This window comes from Carcharodon carcharias, chromosome 3, assembly GCF_017639515.1.
Source record: "Carcharodon carcharias isolate sCarCar2 chromosome 3, sCarCar2.pri, whole genome shotgun sequence".
In the NCBI taxonomy this organism is placed as follows: domain Eukaryota; kingdom Metazoa; phylum Chordata; class Chondrichthyes; order Lamniformes; family Lamnidae; genus Carcharodon; species Carcharodon carcharias.
Genome location: NC_054469.1, coordinates 101,207,191 through 101,230,552, shown reverse-complemented (window position 1 = coordinate 101,230,552; position 23,362 = coordinate 101,207,191). Strand labels below are relative to the sequence as shown.

At 44.8% G+C, this 23,362-nt stretch overlaps 1 protein-coding gene across 3 annotated transcripts in view; it reads right to left on the bottom strand.

Annotated features, from left to right (window-relative positions):
* The window catches only part of glipr2l (GLI pathogenesis-related 2, like), a 51,417-nt gene that overhangs the window by 23,409 nt on the left and 4,646 nt on the right, over positions 1–23,362 (bottom strand). For 2 of the 3 annotated variants that reach the window (XM_041184864.1, XM_041184863.1), the window contains exon 4: positions 20,059–20,136. In XM_041184864.1, the coding sequence (XP_041040798.1) occupies positions 20,059–20,136 (78 nt within the window). Of the gene's footprint in view, positions 1–8,105; positions 10,407–20,058; positions 20,137–23,362 lie in introns of those variants that run through there. The other variant, XM_041184865.1, reaches the window with a different exon arrangement.

Below are 23,362 nucleotides of genomic sequence, written 5' to 3'. Positions count from 1 at the left end.
TACTCTTCATAAAACCATGTTGACTCTGATGGATTGCACTTTGACTTTCCAAATGCCCCATTACTACTTCCTTAATAATGGATTCCAACAATTTCCCAACGACAATCGTTAAGCTAACTGGTCTATAGTTTCCTATTTTCTGCCCTTTTTGAATAAGGGCATTATATTAGCATTTTTCCAATCCACTGGAGCCTTTCCAGAATCCAGGGAATTTTGAAATATTACAGCCAATGCATCCATTATCTCTGCTGCCACTTCCTTTAAGACCCTGGGATGTAGGCCATCAGGCCCTGGGGAGTTGTCACCCTTTAATCCCAATAGTTTGCTCAGTACTTTTTCTCCAGAGATGGTGATTGTTCTAAGTTCCCCCTTCTCTATATCCTCTGCACTACCTGTTACTATTGGGGTGGTACTAGTGTCCTCCACCGTGAAAACAGGCAAAATATTGATTAAGCATCTCTGCCATTTCTGCGTTCCCCACTATTAACTCCCCAGTCTCGTCCTCCAAGGGACTAACGTTCACTTTAGCTACTCTCTTTCCTTTTATTTGCTTGTAGAAGCTTTTGCTATCAGTTCTAACATTTTGCGCTAGTTTTCTTTCATAATTTAACTTTGCTCTTCTTATTTTTTTTTATTTATCACACCTATTAGCAACTTAGATGATGGGATAGAAAGCCGCTTATCCAAGATGAGACAAAGATAGGCAGAATTGTAAGCAGTGTAGATGGAAATATTAAATTACAGAGATATTGACAGATTAAATGAATGGCAAAACTGTGGCAAATGGATTTCAACACAAGCAAATGTGAAGTCATGTACTTGGGACTTAGAAAGCATAGAACTGGGCACTTTCTAAATGGTGAGTTGCTAGAAACACTGGAGATTAAAGAGACTTGGGGGTGTCCAGGTACGTAGATCCTTAAAACATCATGAACAGGTACTGGAATAATCAAAAAGGCTAATGGAATACTGACCACTAGGGGCTAGAAGTTATGCTACAGCTACACAGAATCTTGTGAAGATCTCATCTGGAGTACTATGAGAAGTTCTAGGTGCCATACCTCAGGCGGGGAATAGTGGCCTCAAAGGGAATGCAGCATGGATTTACTGGAATGGACTCCAAGGGCAGGATTTTCCAGTCCCCCCAGCAGCAGGCATCGTCGTGGATGCGGTGGGAAAATTTGATGTGCGGCAAAGGTTAACTGACTTTTGGCCGCTCTCCAAATTGTCCCGCCCGTGATGATGCCCACCAGCAGGACCCAAAAATCCCAGCCCAAGAGTTTAGTTATGAGAGGAAATTGCACACACTAGGGTTATACACCCTGGAATTTAGGTGGTTATTAGGTGATTGGTGGAGAAGAAATTTAAAATAGAATTAGAAGCTTGCATTTTCTTAGCCCATCAAAAATTAAGAAGAACAGATAGGGTAGATAGCAAGAAGCCATTTCAGTTGGCGGTGGAGTCTAGGATTAGGGACATAATCTTAAACATCAGAGACCGACTTTTTAGTTATGAAGTTTGGAACTCTCTTCTGCAAACTAGATCAATTGTTAATTTTAAGTCTGAGATTGGTACATTTTTGCTATCGACAGGTATTAAGGGGAATAGGGCAAAGATATGGAGTTAAGTCAGAGGTCAGCCATGATCTCACTGAATGGTGGAACAGGCATGAAGAGCTGAATGGCCTAGCCCTGTTCCTATGTTCAACTGCTGTAAAAGGTGTTATAAATGACATTGATGGTGGAAGTTCCTAACCTAAGATGTATTTGGACTGTCTTCAACAAATGGCCCACACAAAAGACTAGCAATGAAGCTAAGATCAATAAGAATCCAGGGTACAATGTAAAACTGCTTAAAAAGTTAGATTAGAAATAAGAAACAGATAAGATTGGCGAGAAGCATAACATCAGACTGAGGGAGCTGCTGAACAAAGTACAGCTTGGACGTGATGAGGGTTTGGAATCTTGTCACTTCATATCTTCAAAAATGACTTGGATTCAGAAATGGTTGTTAAATTCCCAGACCACAGTAAAATAGAGCATTTAGTAAGAATAACAGATACATTTAAGGTTTTGCAAAAGGATTCAACTGGGGAGATGAAAGACAAATGGAACTTAATACTGACAACGCGCAGCGCATTGGCAGAAAGAATGAACATCACAGGTATACGTGAAGGGAACAGAATTAGCACAGGGAAAGTTTGAAAAGGACATGAGAATTAGAGTAAACACATCACTTTCAATGTTGGACAATGTAGAGAAGCAATTTAAAATGGAAATGGAAGCTTGGATATTCTAAGTCCAGCAACAATGTATTGTGGCCACCTAATTCCCAGGTTCCTTTGCGTGTGACACAATTTTCTGTAATTATTTCCTTTCCCCTAATTTGAATGTCATGGTTACACTTAAAGCTTGCTACACAGCTTGGCTGGGGATTGGAAAATTCAGCTTTTAAAGAGCTTAAGTTAGCTATTAAAAGCTAAGTTGGGATAGGGGCAGAAACATGCAGTCATTGCTCATAATGGTACAGTGGGGACTTGTGGGAACACTGCTTCCTTTGAGCTTGAAACTCTGGAGGTCCTACTATAGCAGGTGGACCACAGGAAGGTGGACCTACAGACCATTCTCCAGTAAAGGTATTGGTTCAGGTTGCATCAAAAGGTGTCACCAATCGAGTTCCTCCAGCCACCCAGCTCCCTGACATCTGGCTGCAAATGAGGAAGTTTGCTAGTGTAACGTGATGACAAATATGCTCCTCATTGTTACCCACATTTCTTTTGCTGCTAGTCAATTTATGGGGTCTATATGTTGGAGGCATGATTTCCAGCATAATCAAAACTCTACTGGTCACACTTCCAAATCCACACATACACTTCTTCTCTTGCCGGTGGGGATATCAATTATATGGCATTAATTTCACGCTTGGCCTGTGTGAAAGTCGGCAGGCCCAGAAGTGGACATGAAATGTGCTTCTGCCCGTGATTGGCCCCCTTATGCAATTTCACGCTGGCTGGCTGATTAATGGCCAGCCGACATGAAACGTGCGCTGAGAAAGAATTAGCGCTGCCGAGGGGGGTGGGTGCCAACAAAAGTGAGGGTGTGGGCGGTCGCTTCTAGAGAGCTCCCTGAAGGAAGACAGTTACTGCGGAGCTGCCTCAGGGAGAGGCAGAGCTGTACAGATTAAATGGCAAGAAAAAAATGCACCAAACTGTGTCTAAGCAGCACATTCAAGCACCTGACAGCAGAACTCAAAAAACATCAGTCTGCAGATATTTTACTATTTTTAATATATTTCACCCCAGATATTCCATCTCACCCTTGAATGAGATTTCGTTAAAAACAGCTGCCAGCCTGCCCATTTTGCTCATGCGACGAGCACAAAATCGCACGGGCAACGTAAAATTGTGGACAATAGGGTTTATAATGGCCTTAACTGGCACTTTAATTGTTGGCAGGCGCGGCTCCAACTCCCGCGCACACCCGCTGACCTCAATATTGCTCACATGCACGACAACGTCGGGATGCACGCCCGACATCATTTTATGTAATTTCACGTGCATTCAGGTTGGGTACGTGCCCACCTGACCAACGTAAGATTCTGGCCCATGTGTGAGGACAGACAATGTTTTCTGAATAAGTTAACATTAAAACTTTCCCCGCCGCAAGGTTACTGGATGAGGACAAAGGACAATTGGTGAGAAAGCAGGTCAAGTTTTTTGATCTGGAGTAATTGATATAATAAGGAGGCCTAAATTGTATCACTATTAGCTTTGGCTTGTCAACACAGGCACTAGACATCGCTGTTCATCAGCATTGGACGTTATCATTGTGTCTTTACTGATTGACAGTTCTATAGTTAGAAGATGTTTAAACCTTGGAATAAATATGACAGCTTCTGGTGATTACATTAGCTCCTGTGCTTCAGTCCTGTGTAAGAGCAGCATTTTAATACAGAATGAAGACAGAACAGTTCACGTGGAAATTATGGCAAAGCCATACGACAAATTAAATTTGGTTTTCTCCATATATCTTATATTTTTATCACAATAACAATGATAACATAGACAGCAAAGGTTGCTGAGATGAGGTAATAGGCTTTTGACCAGGATATGCCCCCATTTCCATTGGTGCCAAAGAACTCAACAAAGTTAGAATTCAGAAGTGAACAATCTACGATTGTTTTATCGCAGTCATACAAACCTTCACTGAGTCAAAATTTTAGTTACCACCAAGAGAGGTACCATGAACAGGTCTGGATAGGCATTGCTCACGATTCCTGCGATGTTCTTTACACTCATTTTTTAGATGTAGCACCGTGCGTGCTATTCTGTATATAGCTTTAAGGTGAATGTTTTGAAACAATTATAAATGTGGTTAATTGGCAGGCATATTAAAGTCTCAAGTTTTTTATTTCAAATGGGTAAAAGATTGTCCCAACACAGACCAGCTCCACAGTAAAGGGATCTACAACTGCATTTTGCTTATTGCCGGATTTTCCTCTTGCCCCAGTGGATGGAGAATATGGGATGTGTTTGAAGAGCAAAAATGGGACATGTGAAAACGGAGGGAGTACAGAACATGTAAGAGGAGAGGGAGGTTAGGACACTTGAGAGGAGAGCTAGAGTGGGACATATGAGGGAGAATTGAACATGTGAGAGTAAAGGGAGAATGGGACGTGCAAAAGGAGACTTAGATTAGGATGTGCAAGAGGTAAAATGGGATATGTGAAAAAAGAGGTAGATTGGAACTTGTATGAGGGGAGGTAGAATTGGATCAGTGAAAAAATAGTAATGTTTCCTCTAAGATGTATGGGTGAGCGGCTGCACAGCAACCTCAAACATAATGTACATTGAAATAAGGAGCTCACTCACAACATTGTGAAAGTTCCATTACTTTTAAAATGTAAGCTTTCCAAGGACAAGAAAGCAGTGCTCAGAGCAGCACTTTCAAGGTTTGTAGTTCTCCCAGTCCAAAGAAAAATTGAAGGGAACATTATTCAAGGTTTATTTTTTTGAAGACGGGAATGATCATGACAAATATGAATGAGCTGAGGGCAGTACCTAAAATGAGGGATCTGTAGAGTGGCCAGATGTTTGGTGTTATACTGGACGGTCTGGTTTTTAGCCAGTCTGACCACTGTCCATTACCAAATGGCTTTCATGTGCAGCATTTTGACCTTTAGTCCACTTACCCCAATGAAGCACCAGCAGGGGCCTGTGCTCATTCCTTTCCCCACCTGTGGCAGCCTTGGTGTGACGGGGTGCAGAAAACAATTTATTTTTCATACATTTTCCCACCAGACCACCACCGCCCATTATCTCTCAAACAGTGCTGAATCTCTGAATGTGAAGATGCAAATCTGTGCCAACATTACTGCGTAAGCGATGATGTCACCCTCCACATGTCACAACGGTGTCCGGTATTAATGGTCTTTGGCACTGGCCACCCTACAGAATTGTTAACAATATCAGCTAACATGAGAGGTAGGAGGAGAAGTTGGCTGGTCAATAGTTTAGCGGGAATAGGGTCGAGGGAGCAAGATGTAGGCCTCATGGATAAGATGAGTTCGGAGGGGACATGAGGGGAGATAGAAGAGATGCGAGCTCAAGGCTAGAATGGGGAGGGGGGGGGGGAGCTTTCGAGGAAGGACAAGGGTAAGGGAGGAAACTGATGGCTTTGATCTTAGTGACAAAGAAAGCCATGAACTTCTCACATTTGGCTCCGAAGATGAGGGTGAAGGAGACATGGGAGAGAGGTTTAAGAAAATGGCTTGCAGTCGAGAAAAGAAGTCAGGGTTATCTTTGTATTCTAGGATGATCGTGGAACAGTGAGCAGTTCTAGCAGACGAGTGAATGACCCAATAGTGTTTTCTGTGAATATTTGCCAATTTCTGCCATATTTACTGATGAATGGCTGAGCCAACTTACCACCATATTTGTTCCAGTCTACAACCTTTACCTTAAGGGAGTGGAGATGAGGGCCGTTCTGGGGGAATTGCCAGGGTGAGTGAGAGAACGATTTTATTGGGGACAAGAGCATCAAAAGGTGAAGGTGAGGGTGGGGTTGAGTAGATTGATTGTTACAGAAATGTTGTGGAGAATGGCGGGTCAAAGGCTTGATAGCTTGGATTTCAAAAGTGAAGTTGTAAGTGAATTGGGGGAAAATTTTCTCCAACTACAGGAGGAGGGTTGGGAGGTGGAAGGGGGTGGTTTGTGGAGAATGAGATAATGAGAATGAGGAAGTGATCAGAGACGGGTGCAAGGTCAAGGTGAGGGGTGGGGGAGTGTGTGGCTGTGAATATGGGTCAAGTAGTTTATATGGAGTGTGAGATTAAGGGAGGAGAGGAGGGCAGAGAACTCAGAGGAGAGCATGCTGAATTACCATGGAGGTTGAAAACACTGAGGACGAGACGCCACTTGGTGCAAAGGCTGAGGGAGGAAAGCAACGAAGATATCACTGTGAGAAGATGGGCATGGTACTTGGGTCGGCTGCAGAGAATGAGAATTGTTGTAGTCCAATAACCCAGCCACTTGTTGGTGAGTGAGCAAAGCAAGCACGCCAGACTTCAGCCCAATACTCACCATTGATACCAGCGGCTGGATTTTCCTGTAGGAAATGGGTAAAGGGATGTGGGCTTGAGTCCAGGTCGCAAACCCGTCTCCGATGTAAATCTGGTACCAGTAATGATTCTTCCTGAATTGGGGCCTTAATTAGATGGGTCTGCCATTCAATTAGGCTACAAGAATGTGAGAAAGGAGGACGACTGATTTCGGAGTGGGCAGGATAAAAAGCACCAGTGTTGTGCCTGAATCATCCTGTCAAGGGACCTTCAGGTAAGAGAAAAAACTGTTCTGAAGCCAAAGTGCATAAAATCAGTCACTAAAACTTTTGATGGGCCTATTGTTTTCAGCTTTCACTTTGCTACCTCAGAACCCATTTACAAATACAGTCACTGATGGCCCTTAAGCTCCTCTCTTCACTCCTGCCAGTGTGCGCAGACTGTAATGTGCAGCTACTGGAGGTGTCAGCAAAGTGGTGCAATTGAGCAGACCAGCCAATGTGAGGGGTCTCTCCACATATGACCCTGAATAAAAGAGCCTCTCCCAACAGCCCCATGTGATCACTGCAATGCCATGAGGCACTGAATAAACAATGCCTTGGGCACTCCTGACTTCACACGATCCCATGTGAGTGAGGATCTCAATGAGATCTACCACTTAATGATCTTGCCATACAGCAGGAAGCCATTCTGTGGTGGCCTGCATGCAGTCACAGTGATGCTCCGCTTGGCAGTGATGAAAGCCCTCAGGAGACACAGATTGGAGGTCGGTACCTGGTGAAGCAGGGAGCAGATGTGTTCCCATCTGCTGGAGTTCACGGAGGCTGTGTGGGCTCCTGGACTGCGAATGAAAGAGTCCATGCAGCAGATGAGCTCAACCACGTCCCAGGGCTTGGAGCACACGAACTTCTCCCATGAGAAGGTGGTAAATTCATAGGGAGTCATATGCGGCAGTACCTGAAGGACATGCAGGAGCAGCGCACTATCTGCACAGAATTCATGGTGCTTTCTGTAGCCTGGACCAGTCACTTCCACACTTGGGCACTGATGTCCATGGAATACATGAAATATTTTACAGCCTGGACAGGTCAGTTGCAAAGGTGGCAGTTGTGCCCCAGTGGCAGCCTCCCTCAAGGCACCAGGTATGCCAACCAAGGGCCGAGGATGTGCCTGAAGAGAATGAGGGTGTCACACCTCTCGCGGCACCCTCATCATCTTCAGCTTTGTTGGCTCCTCTGACAGAGGCTGCATCTGTGGAGCAGGGCCCAGTGATGGGGGCTGCTCCTGCATAGGTGCTGGCAGAGCAGTCCCAGGAGAAGCTCCAACCAGTCTCTCCAAGATGATGATGACCACCATAGTCATCACAGCCGTGGGATAAGAGATGTAAGCTGTCTGCCTCTACCTCTTCGGAGGCAACAGGAGGAGAACAATGCAGGAGGGTCTGAGGAGGGCACTGCGTCTGTCCGAGCACCAAGTGGGTCGCTGTGGTATTATGTAGATGTTGCACATTGTTAGTAAGGCTCACTCTTTAAATAAACTCAACTTTGTTATCGTGGGTTGTATAATTTAATTAACATCATATTGAACAGTAGTAAAAGTGTGTGAACAAAATATTAGCTTCTCATTGGTGACAGTGGAGACTCCAGGCAGTAGTCCATCTCTCTGTGACAGTAAGATTGCATAAGCTGGATGTACAGTTGTCCTTCCTGTGCCAGCACAGGTTTACTGCATTCACAGCCGTGTGGTTAGTCCCACAGGCCTCAGAATTCATCAGCTGAGCCTTTGCTGGGGGTCAGATTGTGCCTTGTCATCATGGCTTCCTGGAAAGACCTCGTTGTGACATCCCAGGCCCGGCCACCTCTACAGTCACTCGGCCCATCTTACACAGCAGAAGGTTCTCCTTCCATGTCCCCTGCCCCATCCTCTCCCAAGTCCTGTTCTCCCTCCTCTTCCAAAGACATCACACCTTCCTCTGTCTCCACCTCTTCAAGGGTCAGAACCATGCGAGATACCCTGGCAGTGTGTATTACACGGTGCCACCCATGTTGCCCAGGCAGTGAAAGCACATTTTTTGCAGGCCAATGGACTGTTCAGCAGGGGTTCCGGTGGACAGGTGGCTGTCACTGTAATGTCCTTGTGACTCTGCTCATGGCGCTCATAGAGGAATGATGAGCCATCTCCTCAGAGGTCTAGTTCCCTAGCATCCATCCACGGGCCTGCGGGGAAGATGGGATGGAACAGCTGCAGAAGGGTTGACTGTTAAAGAATGAAAATGCCACGGCAGCTTCTATGAAAGCGTGCACAGACATGCAGGAAATTCTTCCTGTAGTCCTAAACCAGCTCCCCATTTAGGAAGTGGTAAGCCTTTTTGTTGATGAACCTCTCTAGTCTGTCAGCAGGTGTCCTGATGGCAACATGGGTGCAGTCAATAATAACCTAGACTTGGGGGAAATCTGGAAATAGCAGCAAAACCCATGCCCTCTGAGCTTGGGAGGCCCCATGAGTGGGAAATGTGATGGAATCTTCAGCCTTGGTGAAGAAGGCGTCTGTGACCGTCGTGATGCAGCCGACTGTGAGGTACTGCAGAAATCTGCAGCTGAACCCTGAAATGATCCAGCAGCAAAGAAATTCAAGGCCATAGTGACTGATACTGGCAGATCCTGGCTGTGAGTGGAGCGAGATGTGAGTTTCTCACTGATGAGGGCACAGATGTCTATGAACATCTCCCTGGAGAGTGGCAATGTCCTTCAGCATTGGTTTACCATGACAGCCAGTTAGCTTTATCTGTTCCAGTAGATTCTGTGCTCTGTGTAGTAAGTATCTCCTTCTCCTTCATGGCCTTCATCTCTCTGCTGTGGCCTCCTGATGCCCAGGGTCCCTTTTTTGTTGTGTGTGCCTCTGCTGCACTATTCAATGGCTTCCATTTGTAATGGTGCAGCACCCATCTCCACTGTACCCTTCCTTTTGATCAGATGATGTCCAAAAATCAATGACCCGATGGCCAGTCTGCTTCCAATCATGCCTTCCCCACTGGAGGGTAATACATGAGGACTCCTGAATCCCTCATTGGGGGTAATCAGTGAGAACTCCTGAAATCCTCAGTGGGAGTAATCAGTGAGGACTCCTGAAACCCTCACTGGGGGTAATCAGTGTGAACTCCTGGATCCCCGTCATCTCCCATACAGTTCAGTTGGGGCTAAGGTCAAGCCTTTTATTGAGGCATTAACAAGTTCAGTTGGCTTCATAATAGGTGTGAGTCTGTTCCAAGGCTCGCGCTCTTTCTGTGTTGCTGAAAATGGCGGAGGGTGCAAATGGAGGTGACACTTCCGTCCACGCTACTTAGTGGTCACTTTTCCTCTCCATTCCACTTCTGTTTTGTCCTTATTTGGATGGAAAAATCTGGCCCCAGGGTCAGCATCTGGCAGTTGTGATTGAAGGCATACCTGGCAATGCAGCAAGATAGAGCTGGGGTCCCAAATGATAAATCTGTCAGAGTAGCCACATGTAAACTCTCCACCAACAAACCAGTGAGGAAGATAGTAGGGCAGGGGACTGTGTCCCTTAAAATGGGGCATGGAGTCGTGAGAGAATCTTACTTTCAATCTATGGACAACAATGCAGGATGTCACACAGATTTTAAAATAAATTCTGGATTTTTACAATTTCAATTCACAAGACATTATGATGTGTTATTTTGTGTTATTTAAAAATGACATATACATGAAAGTGGTTGTTTCTACACACATAAAGATCCAGCTTCTTAGAATGTTTGTCTGCTGGGGGCTTGGTCACATTGTCATAATTTAGCTGCACTCCTCAAAATGATGCTGAGGTACGCAAGTATTTACCTGAAAAAAAATGCTTCTGTTACTGTATAATCGGCAAGTATAAATACCCAATTACATTAATGCAGATGACTTTCACAAGTCGCTTCCAATGCTTGTCACTCATAGTCACAAGTTCATTCTCAAGCAATCAATTATAATCAAATATTTCATACCTTCTCATTATATATCTTCCAATAGTCTTTTAGCAAGAAGAAATGATGAAGAGAGTCTCAAAAGAGGTTTACACTTTGTCATATTGTGTACTATTTACTGAAGATTGAGCTGGCCCTATATTGAAATTACATTAATTTTCCCTCTTCTAAATATAAAGATTGCAATAGGTCCTAAATTGTAATGTGTATAATCATTCATGGGATTAGACAAATGGACAGAATCATTCAATTTAAGCAGATGAGTTAATTTTCCATTAAACAAGTAGGATTGCTGATTACTCAGTGGAGAAATATGGTGTGGCTTTGAGCTGTGCTGTTCCTCAAGGTTCTAGGGAGATGGTGGCGTGGTAGTAATGTCACTGGACTAGTAATCCAGAGACCCAGGCTAATGCTCTGGTGACATGGGCTCAAATCCCATCACAGGAGCTGTTAATAATTAATAAAATTTGGAATTAAAAAGCTAGTTTAATGGTGACCATGAAACTATCATTGATTGTCATAAAATCCCATCTGGTTCAATAATGCCCTGCAAGGAAGGAAATCTGTCATCGTTACCTGGTCTGGCCTACATGTGACTTCAGACCCACAGCAATGTAGTTAACTCTTAACTGTCTCTAATGGCCTAGCAAGCCACTCAGTTCAAGGGCAATTAGGGAAGGGCAACAAATGCTGGCCTTGTCAGTGACACACACACCATGAAAAGAAGAAATTAAAAATTATACAAATGAAAGTTAACTGAAAACATGCAGGGTTAGTCAGGAGAGAAAATGACATAACACGTTCAAAAGCAAAATACCGCAGATTGTTGGAAATCCAAAATAAAAACAGGAAATGCTCAGCAGAGTTCTGATGAAAGGTTGTTGATCTGAAACACTGGCTGGGCAAGCCAGCCAAAAGTCCATTGACTTCAGCGAGACTGGAAAATCCTGCCAATTAACTTTCTTTCCACAGGCTTGCTGAGTGTTGCCAGCGTTTTTTGGTTTTTATACGTTTTTAGGCAATCTTGTTCTCATATTTAAATCCAAAAACTGCTCAAAGTTACTGTTACTTTTCCAACAATCTTTCTATCTGATCCTTTTCACTCCCCTCAAAATGAAAACTACCATTATCTGCATTACCCAAGCTGCTTCCACTCAAACCCCCTCCCAACAGTGTACCATCAAGACCAAATCCTATCATTTGGTAAAAGCAAAATACTGTGGATGCTGGAAATCTGAAATAAAAACAGAAAATGCTGGAAAAACTGTCAGCAGGTCTGACAGCATCTGTAGAAAGAGAAACAGAGTTAACTTGGCTTGAAAAACTCAGCAGGTCTGGCAGCATCGGTGGAGAAGAAAAGAGTTGACGTTTCGAGTCCTCATGACCCTTCGACAGAACTTGAGTTCGAGTCCAAGAAAGAGTTGAAATATAAGCTGGTTTAAGGTGTGTGGGGGGGAGCGGAGAGAGAGAGAGAAAGAGAGAGAGAGAGAGAGAAGTGGAGGGGGGGTGTGGTTGTAGGGACAAACAAGCAGTGATAGAAGCAGATCATCAAAAGATGTCAATAACAATAGAACAAAAGAACACATAGGTGTTAAAGTTGGTGATATTATCTAAACGAATGTGCTAATTAAGAATGGATGGTAGGGCACTCAAAGTATAGCTCTAGTGGGGGTGGGGAGAGCATAAAAGATTTTAAGATATTTAAAAATAATGGAAATAGGTGGGAAAAGAAAAATCTATATAATTTATTGGAAAAAAAAGGAAGGGGGAAACAGAAAGGGGGTGGGGATGGGGGAGGGAGCTCACGACCTAAAGTTGTTGAATTCAATATTCAGTCCGGAAGGCTGTAAAGTGCCTAGTCGGAAGATGAGGTGTTGTTCCTCCAGTTTGTGTTGGGCTTCACTGGAACAATGCAGCAAGCCAAGGACAGACATGTGGGCAAGAGAGCAGGGTGGAGAGTTAAAATGGCAAGCGACAGGGAGGTTTGGCTCATTCTTGCGGACAGACCGCAGGTGTTCTGCAAAGCGGTCGCCCAGTTTACGTTTGGTCTCTCCAATGTAGAGGAGACCACATTGGGAGCAACGAATGCAGTAGACTAAGTTGGGGGAAATGCAAGTGAAATGCTGCTTCACTTGAAAGGAGTGTTTGGGCCCTTGGACGGTGAGGAGAGAGGAAGTGAAGGGGCAGATTTTTTTTAAATATCTTAAAATCTTTTATGCTCTCCCCACCCCCACTAGAGCTAAACCTTGAGTGCCCTACCATCCATTCTTAATTAGCACATTCGTTTAGATAATATCACCAACTTTAACACCTACGTGTTCTTTTGTTCTATTGTTGTTGACATCTTTTGATGATCTGCTTCTATCACTGCTTGTTTGTCCCTACAACCACACCCCCACTCCACTTCTCTCTCTCTTTCTCTCTCTCTCCGCACCCCACCCCCCCCCCACCTTAAACCAGCTTATATTTCAACTCTTTCTTGGACTCGAACTCAAGTTCTGTCGAAGGGTCATGAGGACTCGAAACGTCAACTCTGTTCTTCTCCGACGATGCTGCCAGACCTGCTGAGTTTTTCCAGGTAATTGTTTTTGTTTTGGATTTCCAGCATCCGCAGTTTTTTTGTTTTTAAACTTGGCTTGCTGCATTGTTCCAGTGAAGCCCAAAGCAAACTGGAGGAACAACACCTCATCTTCCGACTAGGCACTTTACAGCCTTCTGCACTGAATATTGAATTCAGCAACTTTAGGTCTTGAGCTCCCTCCTCCATCCCCACCCCCTTTCTGTTTCCCCCTTCCTTTTGTTTTTTTTGCCAATAAATTATATAGATTTTTCTTTTCCAACCTATTTCCATTATTTTTAAATATTTTTAAATCTTTTATGCTCTCCCCACCCCCACTAGAGCTATACCTTGAATGCCCTACCATCCATTCTTAATTAGCACATTCGTTTAGATAATATCACCAACTTTAACACCTATGTTTCTTTTGTTCTGTTGTTTGTGACATCTTTAGATGATCTGCTTCTATCACTGCTTGTTTGTCCCTACAACCACACCAACCCCCGTCCACTTTCTCTCTCTCTCTCTCCCCCCCACACACACCTTAAACCAGCTTATATTTCAACTCTTTCTTGGACTTGAACTCAAGTTCTGTTGAAGGGTCATGAGGACTCGAAACGTCAACTCTTTTCTTCTCCACCAAAGCTGCCAGACCTGCTGAGTTTTTCCAGGTAATTCTGTTTTTGTTAACGTTTCAAGTCCGTTTGATCTTTCTTCAGAGCTACTCTTCAGACCCTTCTTCAGACTGATTGTATGGTCACTACTGGTCTTCATCTAACATTGTTCAGTATCTTTCATTGATGCGACCACACCTAGAATGCTGTGTACCGTTCTGATCACTGCAGCGCAAAATGAAAATTGCAGCTATTTAAAGGATATAGAAGGGAGTGACCAGCAAGACTGAGGAGTTGGGAGATTGGGAAATGAGAAGCTTTTATGTAAATTGGGAACGTTCTCACTGAAAAAGGATGAGAAGTGGTAAGATTGCTGTTTTCAGAATTCTAAAGGGATGAGATAATGTAAACTATGACAAGCTGGTTCAGCTTTTCCGACAGGATGTAAATTCAAAACTACTCTTAGAGAAATATTTCAGTGAGAAAGTGGCCAACCTATGGACCAGGTTCATTAGGGAAATGATGGAAGCAGATAGTGCCGATTCATTCAAATGTTAATTAGATAATAGACTTCTGTCAGAAAATACTGTTTTGGGATCAAGGCCGGAATGGCAGGCAGGTGGGGGGCAATATGGTGAGAAGGCCAAAAATTGCCGTTGTGAAACCACTTTGCAATCGTCCGCTCCACCCGTCAATGGCAGGCCATATTTCCCACTGCCGCAGGTCAGGAACCTAATTTCAATTCATTAGCATCTCATTATAAACTCCGCTCACCGGAATCATCCCCCCATGTCAAATTTACCGCCTACCTCAGCGTGACTTGAGAACAGCGAGCTTCATGACTGCCTTTAAAAGGTGTGCACCTGGTGACCTGAACTTCGAGGGGAATTCGGATTGAGTGCACTCGCCCATATCAAGGAAGAGGGGCTGAGCATTCACGGAGCACACAGGCAAGTCGCTATTACCCGGCCAACTTTTAGTGCAGTGCCGGGGCAAGGGCTCTAGTGCGGGTCAGGCTGGGGTGGAGTGGGGGGGGGGCGGTGGCAAGGCAGCACAGACTGAAGGAAGCACACAAGCACATGCTGGAGTGGGGGTGGGGGGAGGTGGTGGGGGAAGCAGCCATGCACTTGGAAAAGCTGGTCAAAAGTGAACATTCTACTGCAGCTGAGACTGTTCAGCAGTAGCTCCATTGACATGCTTGGAGTCAGGCCTCTGAAACCTTTCTGCCCACTCAAGCAATGCGAAAGCATGGAAGTGCCACCAAATCCTCCAGAGCTTTTCACCCCTTGGGTGCAGACTGCAAATTAATGTGCATTTTAGGGGGCAGCAGAGCAATTGGCTGGCTGGGCAAGTTGTAGGATCCCCTTGTGAAAGCTGGCCATGGTGCAGTCACTGGTGGAGGTGCTCAGAGCTCCTTGGAATATCTTTATGAAGGTTTGGGCCAGAATCGATCATGGTTCAAGCTAACAGTGCAGCCTTGCAGTGTGGGTTAGGAGAATGACTGCACCTGAGCTGAGAGCACAGCATGCAGTCCAGTGGGTGAAGCTGCCGCCAATCGGTCAAGTGGAATGGGGCAGAGATGGGTGGCATTTTGGACAGCCAATGAGCACATTACACACTGGCCAACCAAGTGGTGGCCAGCACTCTCCTGCATGCGTGAAGGGGCCTTCAGACATAACCAAGAGAGGTTCTTAGGCCAAAAACAAAAATAGCTGGAAAAACTCAGCAGGTCTGACCGCATCTGCGCAGAGGAACACAGTTAACGTTTCGAGTCCATATGACTCTTCATCAGTTCTGGTGAAGTCAGACGGACTCGAATCGTTAACTGTGTTCCTCTCCGCAGATGCTGTCAGACCTGCTGAGTTTTTCCAGCTATTTTTGTTTTTGTTTCAGATTTCCAGCATCAGCAGTATTTTGCTTTTATCTGAGGTTCTTAGGACACATATGCTGACCCACATGTCCCTCTCTTTGATCCTGCAGGAGGAGAACATCAGAATTATGGAGCCTGGTGATTCAGCGGAATGCCTCATAGCTTACAGAGACCAGAACAAAAAGAGAGCAGCAGAGGCACCTGGCGCAGCAAAGGGAGGCACTGGTGAAGAGGCAGCAGGGGTTGCTGTGCACACAGCTTAAGATCCAGAGAGCCGTCGTTTGTAGACACCTCGCTAGACCCAAGGTCTATAGGCAGCATTTGTCATTCCTGCAGGCATCACTGATGTGTCCAGTGAGTGTGAGGCCGGACCATCACTTTGGTCTGAAGGTTACACACTGCACAGGGAAGAGGCTCTGGACTGAGACACCTACCTTTATCTTGTGCAGGAAACAAGGTTTCACATCTGATTGACACAAACACTGCTCATCATAACAAGGAGCCACAGGGAGCGAGACTTTATTAACAAAGTGAACATTATGTACAAGTGTTTAACACCAGCTCCCAGGCGGTGCAACTACTTGCTTCTTAACCTTTCTATCATCTTCTTACATCTTCCTAACCTTTCTAACTTTGCCTCTATGTCTTGGTGCTCGCCCAACATCCACAGGGGATATGGAGGCAGCCTGCAGACTGTTATGCCCTGTCCGTGATGACCTTTGTGGGCAACCTCTGGAGGTCCAAGACCTGGGGGGCCCTGGCCTGCTTTCGAGGGCCTGCTGTGTGGCAGTGGCAGTGGTACCCTCCTTGACCTGTGGGCTAGAGCTGTTGGAGTCACAGGAAGAGAGGATTTGGATGTACCGGACGCTCCCAGAGTCACCTGAGTGGACGGCCATGGGTTGTGCACCTGCTGATCCTCCTCCTAATGGGTGCCTGAGGGTCCCTGGCTGACTCTTTGAGAAGGGGGAGCTGGAGTGAGATCAAGCTGCCTGGCACCCTCCTTGTGTTGACACTGTTGGAGGCCAACTATGGCATCAGCAATGGAGTTCAGCCCACGCAGCAATGCAGGACTGATGTCCTGGACCAAGGTCTCCATGGCAGCCGTCATCCTACCAATGTTGACCTCAGTGAGTTGGCATGCCTGCGCTATCGCCTCAGACTGAAAGCGGATGGACTCCATTGTGTTTGCAATCTGAGGAATGCAGCAGACATCCCTTCCTGATGTTCCAGAGCTTGCCTTTACAGCTCCATTAACTGAGGTATGACTAAGTTCAGAGGTTCTTGTCTGACTCGGACTCAGCAGATTTCTGGGCTCGAACAGATCTCCGAGTGCCGGAAACCTGGGAAGTCCCTGCTGCCCCATGCTGTGCATCAGACAGTGCGATGTGCTCACCAGATTGTGATCCTAAAGCTACTCTAGAACTAGGTCCCACCGAGGTGTGTGTCTCTGCCCTTGTTGGAGGGTGTGGGTGAGCGCTGTGACAGGTCTTCAATTAGTGTGTCATCAGATTCTTCTTCTGTGGTGTCCTCGGGGCTTGAATCGAGGGCCTGGCTCGAGAACTCCCTCAGCTGATTCCCAGATGTGCCCGCGAAAGCAAGGAGAGATAATTAGCCCATAGCAGGGGAGTGCGGAACAGGAGAACTCACTCACAGTATGGTTGTCTGAGATGTTGCACTGCTGGACCACCGACCTCACCATCACAGAGCAGTCCACGACATCATGTGCCAGCCGGATGACTCTATTCTCAAAGTCTGAGGACCTTGATGTCAGGCATTCCTCCACCAGTCTGCCACCTTTTGTTGTGTGCCAGCTTGTCCTGCATGAATATAGATGGAGGGAGTGTAAGCAGGATGCCTGCAAGGCCAGATGAGAAGGATACCTGGCATGTGTGGGTGGTGAGTGGTGCCATGGGCATGATGAGGACACGATCCGCAAGGTAGATGAAGGTGAGTGTGTGAGAGTGAATGGTGATGTCCCTTGAACTGGCAGTGAGTGAGATCCCTGCGGATGTGTGATGGGTTTGAGAGTGTGTGAGTTGAGAGTGATGAGATGAGTGACTTACCCTGGCGGAATGGGGGAGATCATTCATCCTCTTTCGGCACTGGGTAGCTGTCCTCTTTTGCAGGGCATTGCAGTTGACCGCCGCTGCCACCGCCTCCCATGCTGGATTGGTGACCTTGCTTGCTGGTCTTCACCCTGAGCGGGGGTAGAGGACTTCACGGCAGGCCTACACTGCATCCAGTAGGTGCCTCAGGGAGGTGCTGCTAAATTTGAGGCCAGCATGTTTCCTCCCTTTGGCAGCAGCTTCCGATCCCTTAGAGTGCCAGCTCTATGCAGAGGTGCCTCTTAAACATGGCGCCTGGATTACTGAAGGCCCGAGGTGACAGTGGGGCGAGTGAATCAGAGGCCTCCCGCCAGTGATCCAGCATGTTTCCCAGGAATGCAATGTTAATGAGGCTGGACGCACCGGGGATGGAATGATGCAGCGCAAAAACTCACTTAGGCAGCCGTGGGTAAAAAGTATTTTTTCACGTCCAGTTTGTGCAAATCTGGGACAATTCCAATCTTAGTATGAGTAATCAGACATGACATATGGCAAGCTTGGGAGGAACAGGTAACCTTGACATTTTGGTTTCTAAACCTTCCTACTGCTGGGAGTTTTCCTCACCTTTGCCTTGGCGTAAACTAAACGATGAAGAAAGATTGCTATGAAAAGTCAATAACTCGATTGTTCTTGTATCATGTGACTACAAGGTTGGTTGATGGTGACCTGGGTGGACCATGCACATTATTCATCCAGCAAACCCTATGCGTATGTACTGCACGCAAATTAATTTTACCAAAGCCGTAATTTGACCACAAAATTAAACTATTTTCAGTAGCCAAATTACAAAGTTATCATAATAGTGCAAGACCGTTAGCTTGCTCAGGGATAAAATTATGCAATTTTTTCCCTATGAGTTTCAGAAAAGTGTAATATAGATTTTAACAGCTGATACAATTAATACCTAAGAAGATTGCATGGCCAACTGCATGTTCTGCTAATCATTTTATTTTTAACCTTCATTTTAATAAAGAAGTGTCTCAAGCAGTGCACAACTGTGTAGGACAGTGGTGCAGAAGAGTATTTGGAACAGATTCTTGCAGGAAACCGGCCTGACTAAAAATGCATCGACACCTAAAAATAACAATTTGGGAGAATAAAAAAAAGTTATTCTTTCTAGGACACTGATGTAATAACAATGATCTTTTCTGTTTCCTACTTCTGACAGTGATGTATCTATAGCCACATCAACTCGAGCTCTGTCTGCTTCAAAAACACTATTTCTATTTTAACATTTATGTCATGCCCAGTAAAGGCGTGTCATATTATGAACTTGCAGTCAAGCCGAGGCATAAAATGACGCGCAGTGACGTCAGGCGGGCGCCCGCCAAACTGTCAAAAGCCAATTAAGGCCGTTTAAATATCAATTAAAGTGATAAACTGAGCTACCCGTCCAACCTTAAGGTTGGCAGGCAGGCGAAGAGCCCAGGCGGTCTTCGCATTTCTCAAGAAACCTCATCCACGGGTGGGATGAGGTTTCATGAAGGGTTTATAAATTAAATACATTTTTTCATTACTGTTCATTGACATGTACCCCCCCCCCTCAAAAACCCCGCTCGCCGAGCCAAAAATTCTGGCCCTGGCCCCAAATGCCCAGAGGCATGTGAAAATGAGCAAAGCCTCACATTGTATATTTCTTTTTCAAAAAGGAAGAAAGGAAAACTGTCCTTCCAAAGTAAATCCCCACTCTTTCTCATGATTTCCTTGTGCCACTGATAATTCCCTAATATCATTCTCAGTCCAACTGCTAGGAAATCAGCCATTTCCGCCTCTCTCCGCCGTTCTTTCCTGTTGGAAAGTATCGAGCCCACTCTCTGCCTTCCACAATGACACTGGTGAGCTTGGCAACTCAGTTTAGAAAATTAGAATCCTGCCAGCCAACAAAGCAAACTTTTATCCCACCAAAGAGTTAGATTCAAATCCATGATCCAGGGGTGAACAGTAACATTGCTCAGTCTGCTGAATTATTAACTTACACATTTCCAAAGCCAATGCTACAAGTGGAAGCTACTGGGAAATCAATACTCCAATAGCAATGGAGAGGAAAGGTCATGTGAAGGGGACAGGGAAGGTGCGTTTTGCAAGTATAGTACACTATTAACTCAATCTTCTTGCTTTCTTCAAACACTGTATGCAATATTCTTGAATCAGAATATAGACACAGTTGTTTGCCAATCACTATCCTAGACAGCAGTTATTAAATATCTGCCCTCTGCAACGTCACAAAATGGAGGTTACACAACTCTAAATTAACATCTAATAAAATCTTCCACTGACTGCAAAATTATTTCTGCGTGGAGTGGATCTTCTGCTTCAGACACAGCAAATTTATCATCATTTGAAGCAAACAAAGTAAACAAAAATCCTCTACTCACCTGTACCAGAGGAAAATCCAGGACAATTAAAGTTGTAATTCTTTATCTCACTGTACCATCTTTCAGACACCTCCTTACCTGCAGGAAGGAAAAAGAAGAAATGTTTTATTGCTTTTCAATTGTGACTTGAGAAAGGCCTTTTGGAGAACAAAAATAGAATTAAAAAACATTGGCACATACAACTATTTTACAAAGCCATGTACCATAGGAATATCCATATAAAGGTGGCTTACATTGGTGTGCAAGTTCTACTTCCAGTTTGCACAAATAGACAAAAGTATAATTAATTTACTATGTTTAATATTTTTTTTTCTTTTTCAAGATTCACAGTTAAACTTTCAGAAAGAAACAGAAAAGTAGTCACAGATTTGAATATGTAGGTTCTCAACCTGAAACGTTGGCCCAGTTTTTTCTCCTGGATCCAGTACTAGGAGTCAGGAAATCTGCCGGCTGTTTGCACCTGCCTCAGGAGAAGCTCATCTGATAGCGAGAACTTCACTCTGGGGGGTGGGTGTGGGATGGAGTCAGACCCACCATCCTGGATCGGAGGCAACCACAGGGGCTGTCGAGTGCCGAGGCAGGCTGTTTAAAAGTCCTGCCTCAGTTCTCTAGGACTTTGTCCCAGTTGTTATCTTAAATATTAGGCCCTCTAACCCTCACCCTCCACTCACTCCCCAGGCATCCATGCCAACCCATGTCTCCCACCCACCCCCAATGGCCCCTTATAGCCCCCATGCCAACTTCATGCCAACTCAATGCCAACCCAGCCAGCACCCTTTTCCCTCACACCTTCCATGCCAACTCAGCCAGTATCCACCATGGAATCCTCATGAAATAAAATTCTACATGTCTATTACAGCTTTTACTATAAGAAATGCTCCCATTTATGAAAGTCCATTCAAAACATTTAAATACCCGCAAGTACCTAATTCCTTATAAAAACAAACAGGCTTGTACTCATAACCCCACATCAAAGACAGCTAATCCGTTAATAACCACTTTGAGCTGTCAATCAAGCTGTGAATTTATCCCTGCTCAGATGATAGGTTGTGGTAAGCAGCCAAACATTAATAATGACATAATGATAACCCTTGGGGTAATGTCAACAAACAGCTACTTTAACTGCTAGAACAGAGTTTTTTCAACTCTCACTGACACAGGCAGCCTTTAGCCTATTTTATTTTAAATCCTTAATGGGCTGAAGATTTCATAACTTCACGGTTTGAATTTCTATACATCTCACTAATACAGGTAGGCTGTTTTCTTTTAATTTTTAAAGAGCTTGGAATTTAAATAGCTTCACTGCTTGACATCTGCAGCCCTTATCTGCTTTTCAAGAGTATTTGCAACTACTTTAAAAATTCATGACTCCCACACTGCAGGTGAAGGTCCTCACTACAGTGAATAAGGGGTCTGTCTAAACTCAGCACTGAGTTCAAATGGCCCAGCTGAGTTTGGAATTCAAACCCAACCCCTTTCTCCTAATGGCAAACGTGGGATCTATTGGAAAGGGGGATGGGACTTCCAAATCCAGGGTCCGCCTTCCATTTTGAAGCTTCCGCACATTCTCCACAACTCCACAAAAATTGAGGCCATTAACTCTGTTTCTCTCTCCACAGATGCTGCCAGACCTGCTGAGTATTTACAGCATTTTCTGTTTTATTCTGGATGTGCAGGATTGGTTTTACCAGCATTGACTGTAAGGAACAGTAAGGGGTTTACTCAGTATTTCTATCAGAATTGCAACTTGCTATCAATTAGACTAAAATCGGTGTTTAGCATTTGAGGTACCAACCTCACAAAGCAGGGCTGACCAAAACAACAGGGCAGAGAATACTAACTGATCAGGATCAAAATGCAAATATTGTAGCTACTATTACAAAGAAAGAGAGTAACTGGGGTTGTTTTAAAAATCTGGAAAAGAAAAGAGAAAACACATGGCTCCTATAGAAAAGGTACTTCAATCACATTGTGAAAAAGTATCAGGACAAAATATGGCAAGCAAAATAATTCCAAAATGGAATGGAGTGAATGAACCATAGAACCTTAACAGCACAGAAAGAGGTTATTTGGCCCATTGTGTCTGTCCCGGCTGAAAAACGAGCCACCCAGCCCAATCCCACTTCCCAGAATTTGGTAATTCCCAGAATGTAGGTTATGGCATTTGAGGTGCATATCCAGACACTTTTAAATGAGTTGAGCAATTCTGCCTCTATCACCCTATCAGGCAGTGAGTTTCAGATCCTTACCACCCTTTAGGTGAAAAATATTGTTCCTCAACTCTTTCTTTCAATCATTCTAAATCTATGCCCCCGAGACACTGGTCTCTTTGCTACAATAAATACGCCGCTCCCATCCACTCTATCCAGGTCCTTCACAATTTTGTACATCTCAATCAAATCTCCCCTCAGCCTTCTCTGTTCCAAGGAGAACAGCCCCAGCCTATCCAATCTTTCCTCATAGCCACAATTTTCTAGTCCTGGCAGCATCCTCATAAATCTCCTTTGCACTCTCTCTGTAATCACATCCTTTTTTTAATGAGGCGACCAGAACTGCACACTCTACTGAAGTTGTGGCCTAACTAGTGCTTTATATAGTTCCAGCATAACCTCCCTGTTCTTATATTCTGTACCTTAGTTAATAAATGAAAGGATTCCATATGCCTCCTTAACCATCTTGTTAACCTGTCCTGCTACCTTCAGGGATATGTAGACATTCACTCCAAGGTACCTCACTTCCTCCCACACCTCTGGGCATCCTCCCAGCTATTATGTAGTTCTTCACCTTGTTTGACCTTTCCAAATGCATCACCTCACACTTCTCCAGGTTGAATTCCATTTGTCATTTTTCTGCCCAGCTGACCAGTCCCCACCAATGAATGGACCAGTTCTGCTCACCTGACCAATGAATGGACTAAAAGGGTTGGAAAATGAGACAGTTAACAGCTGAAACTACTGAAAGCAGTTTTCAGATCAAGGTGTTGCAGAGGGCTCGAGACACAAGTGACAAGAAGGTATTGTCCCTCACTGAGTTTGGCTAAAGCAATGCAAGAGATCGAGGATAGAAAGGTCAATGAGAAGGGATGAGGGCAGTGGCAAATTGACAAGCCACGAGGAAGTCAGAAACTAACCAAACAAATAAAACAAAATGGTAATAACTCCTGCATCACATGGACTGAATGAATCTTGGCAACACAGCAACATACTGGCGTTTGACAACATTAGCCTTTCCAACCTTGAGAACCACTCACCAAAGAGTAGCAGTATTAACTTAGATACTTGTGCATGTTTACAACAAGAGTGGG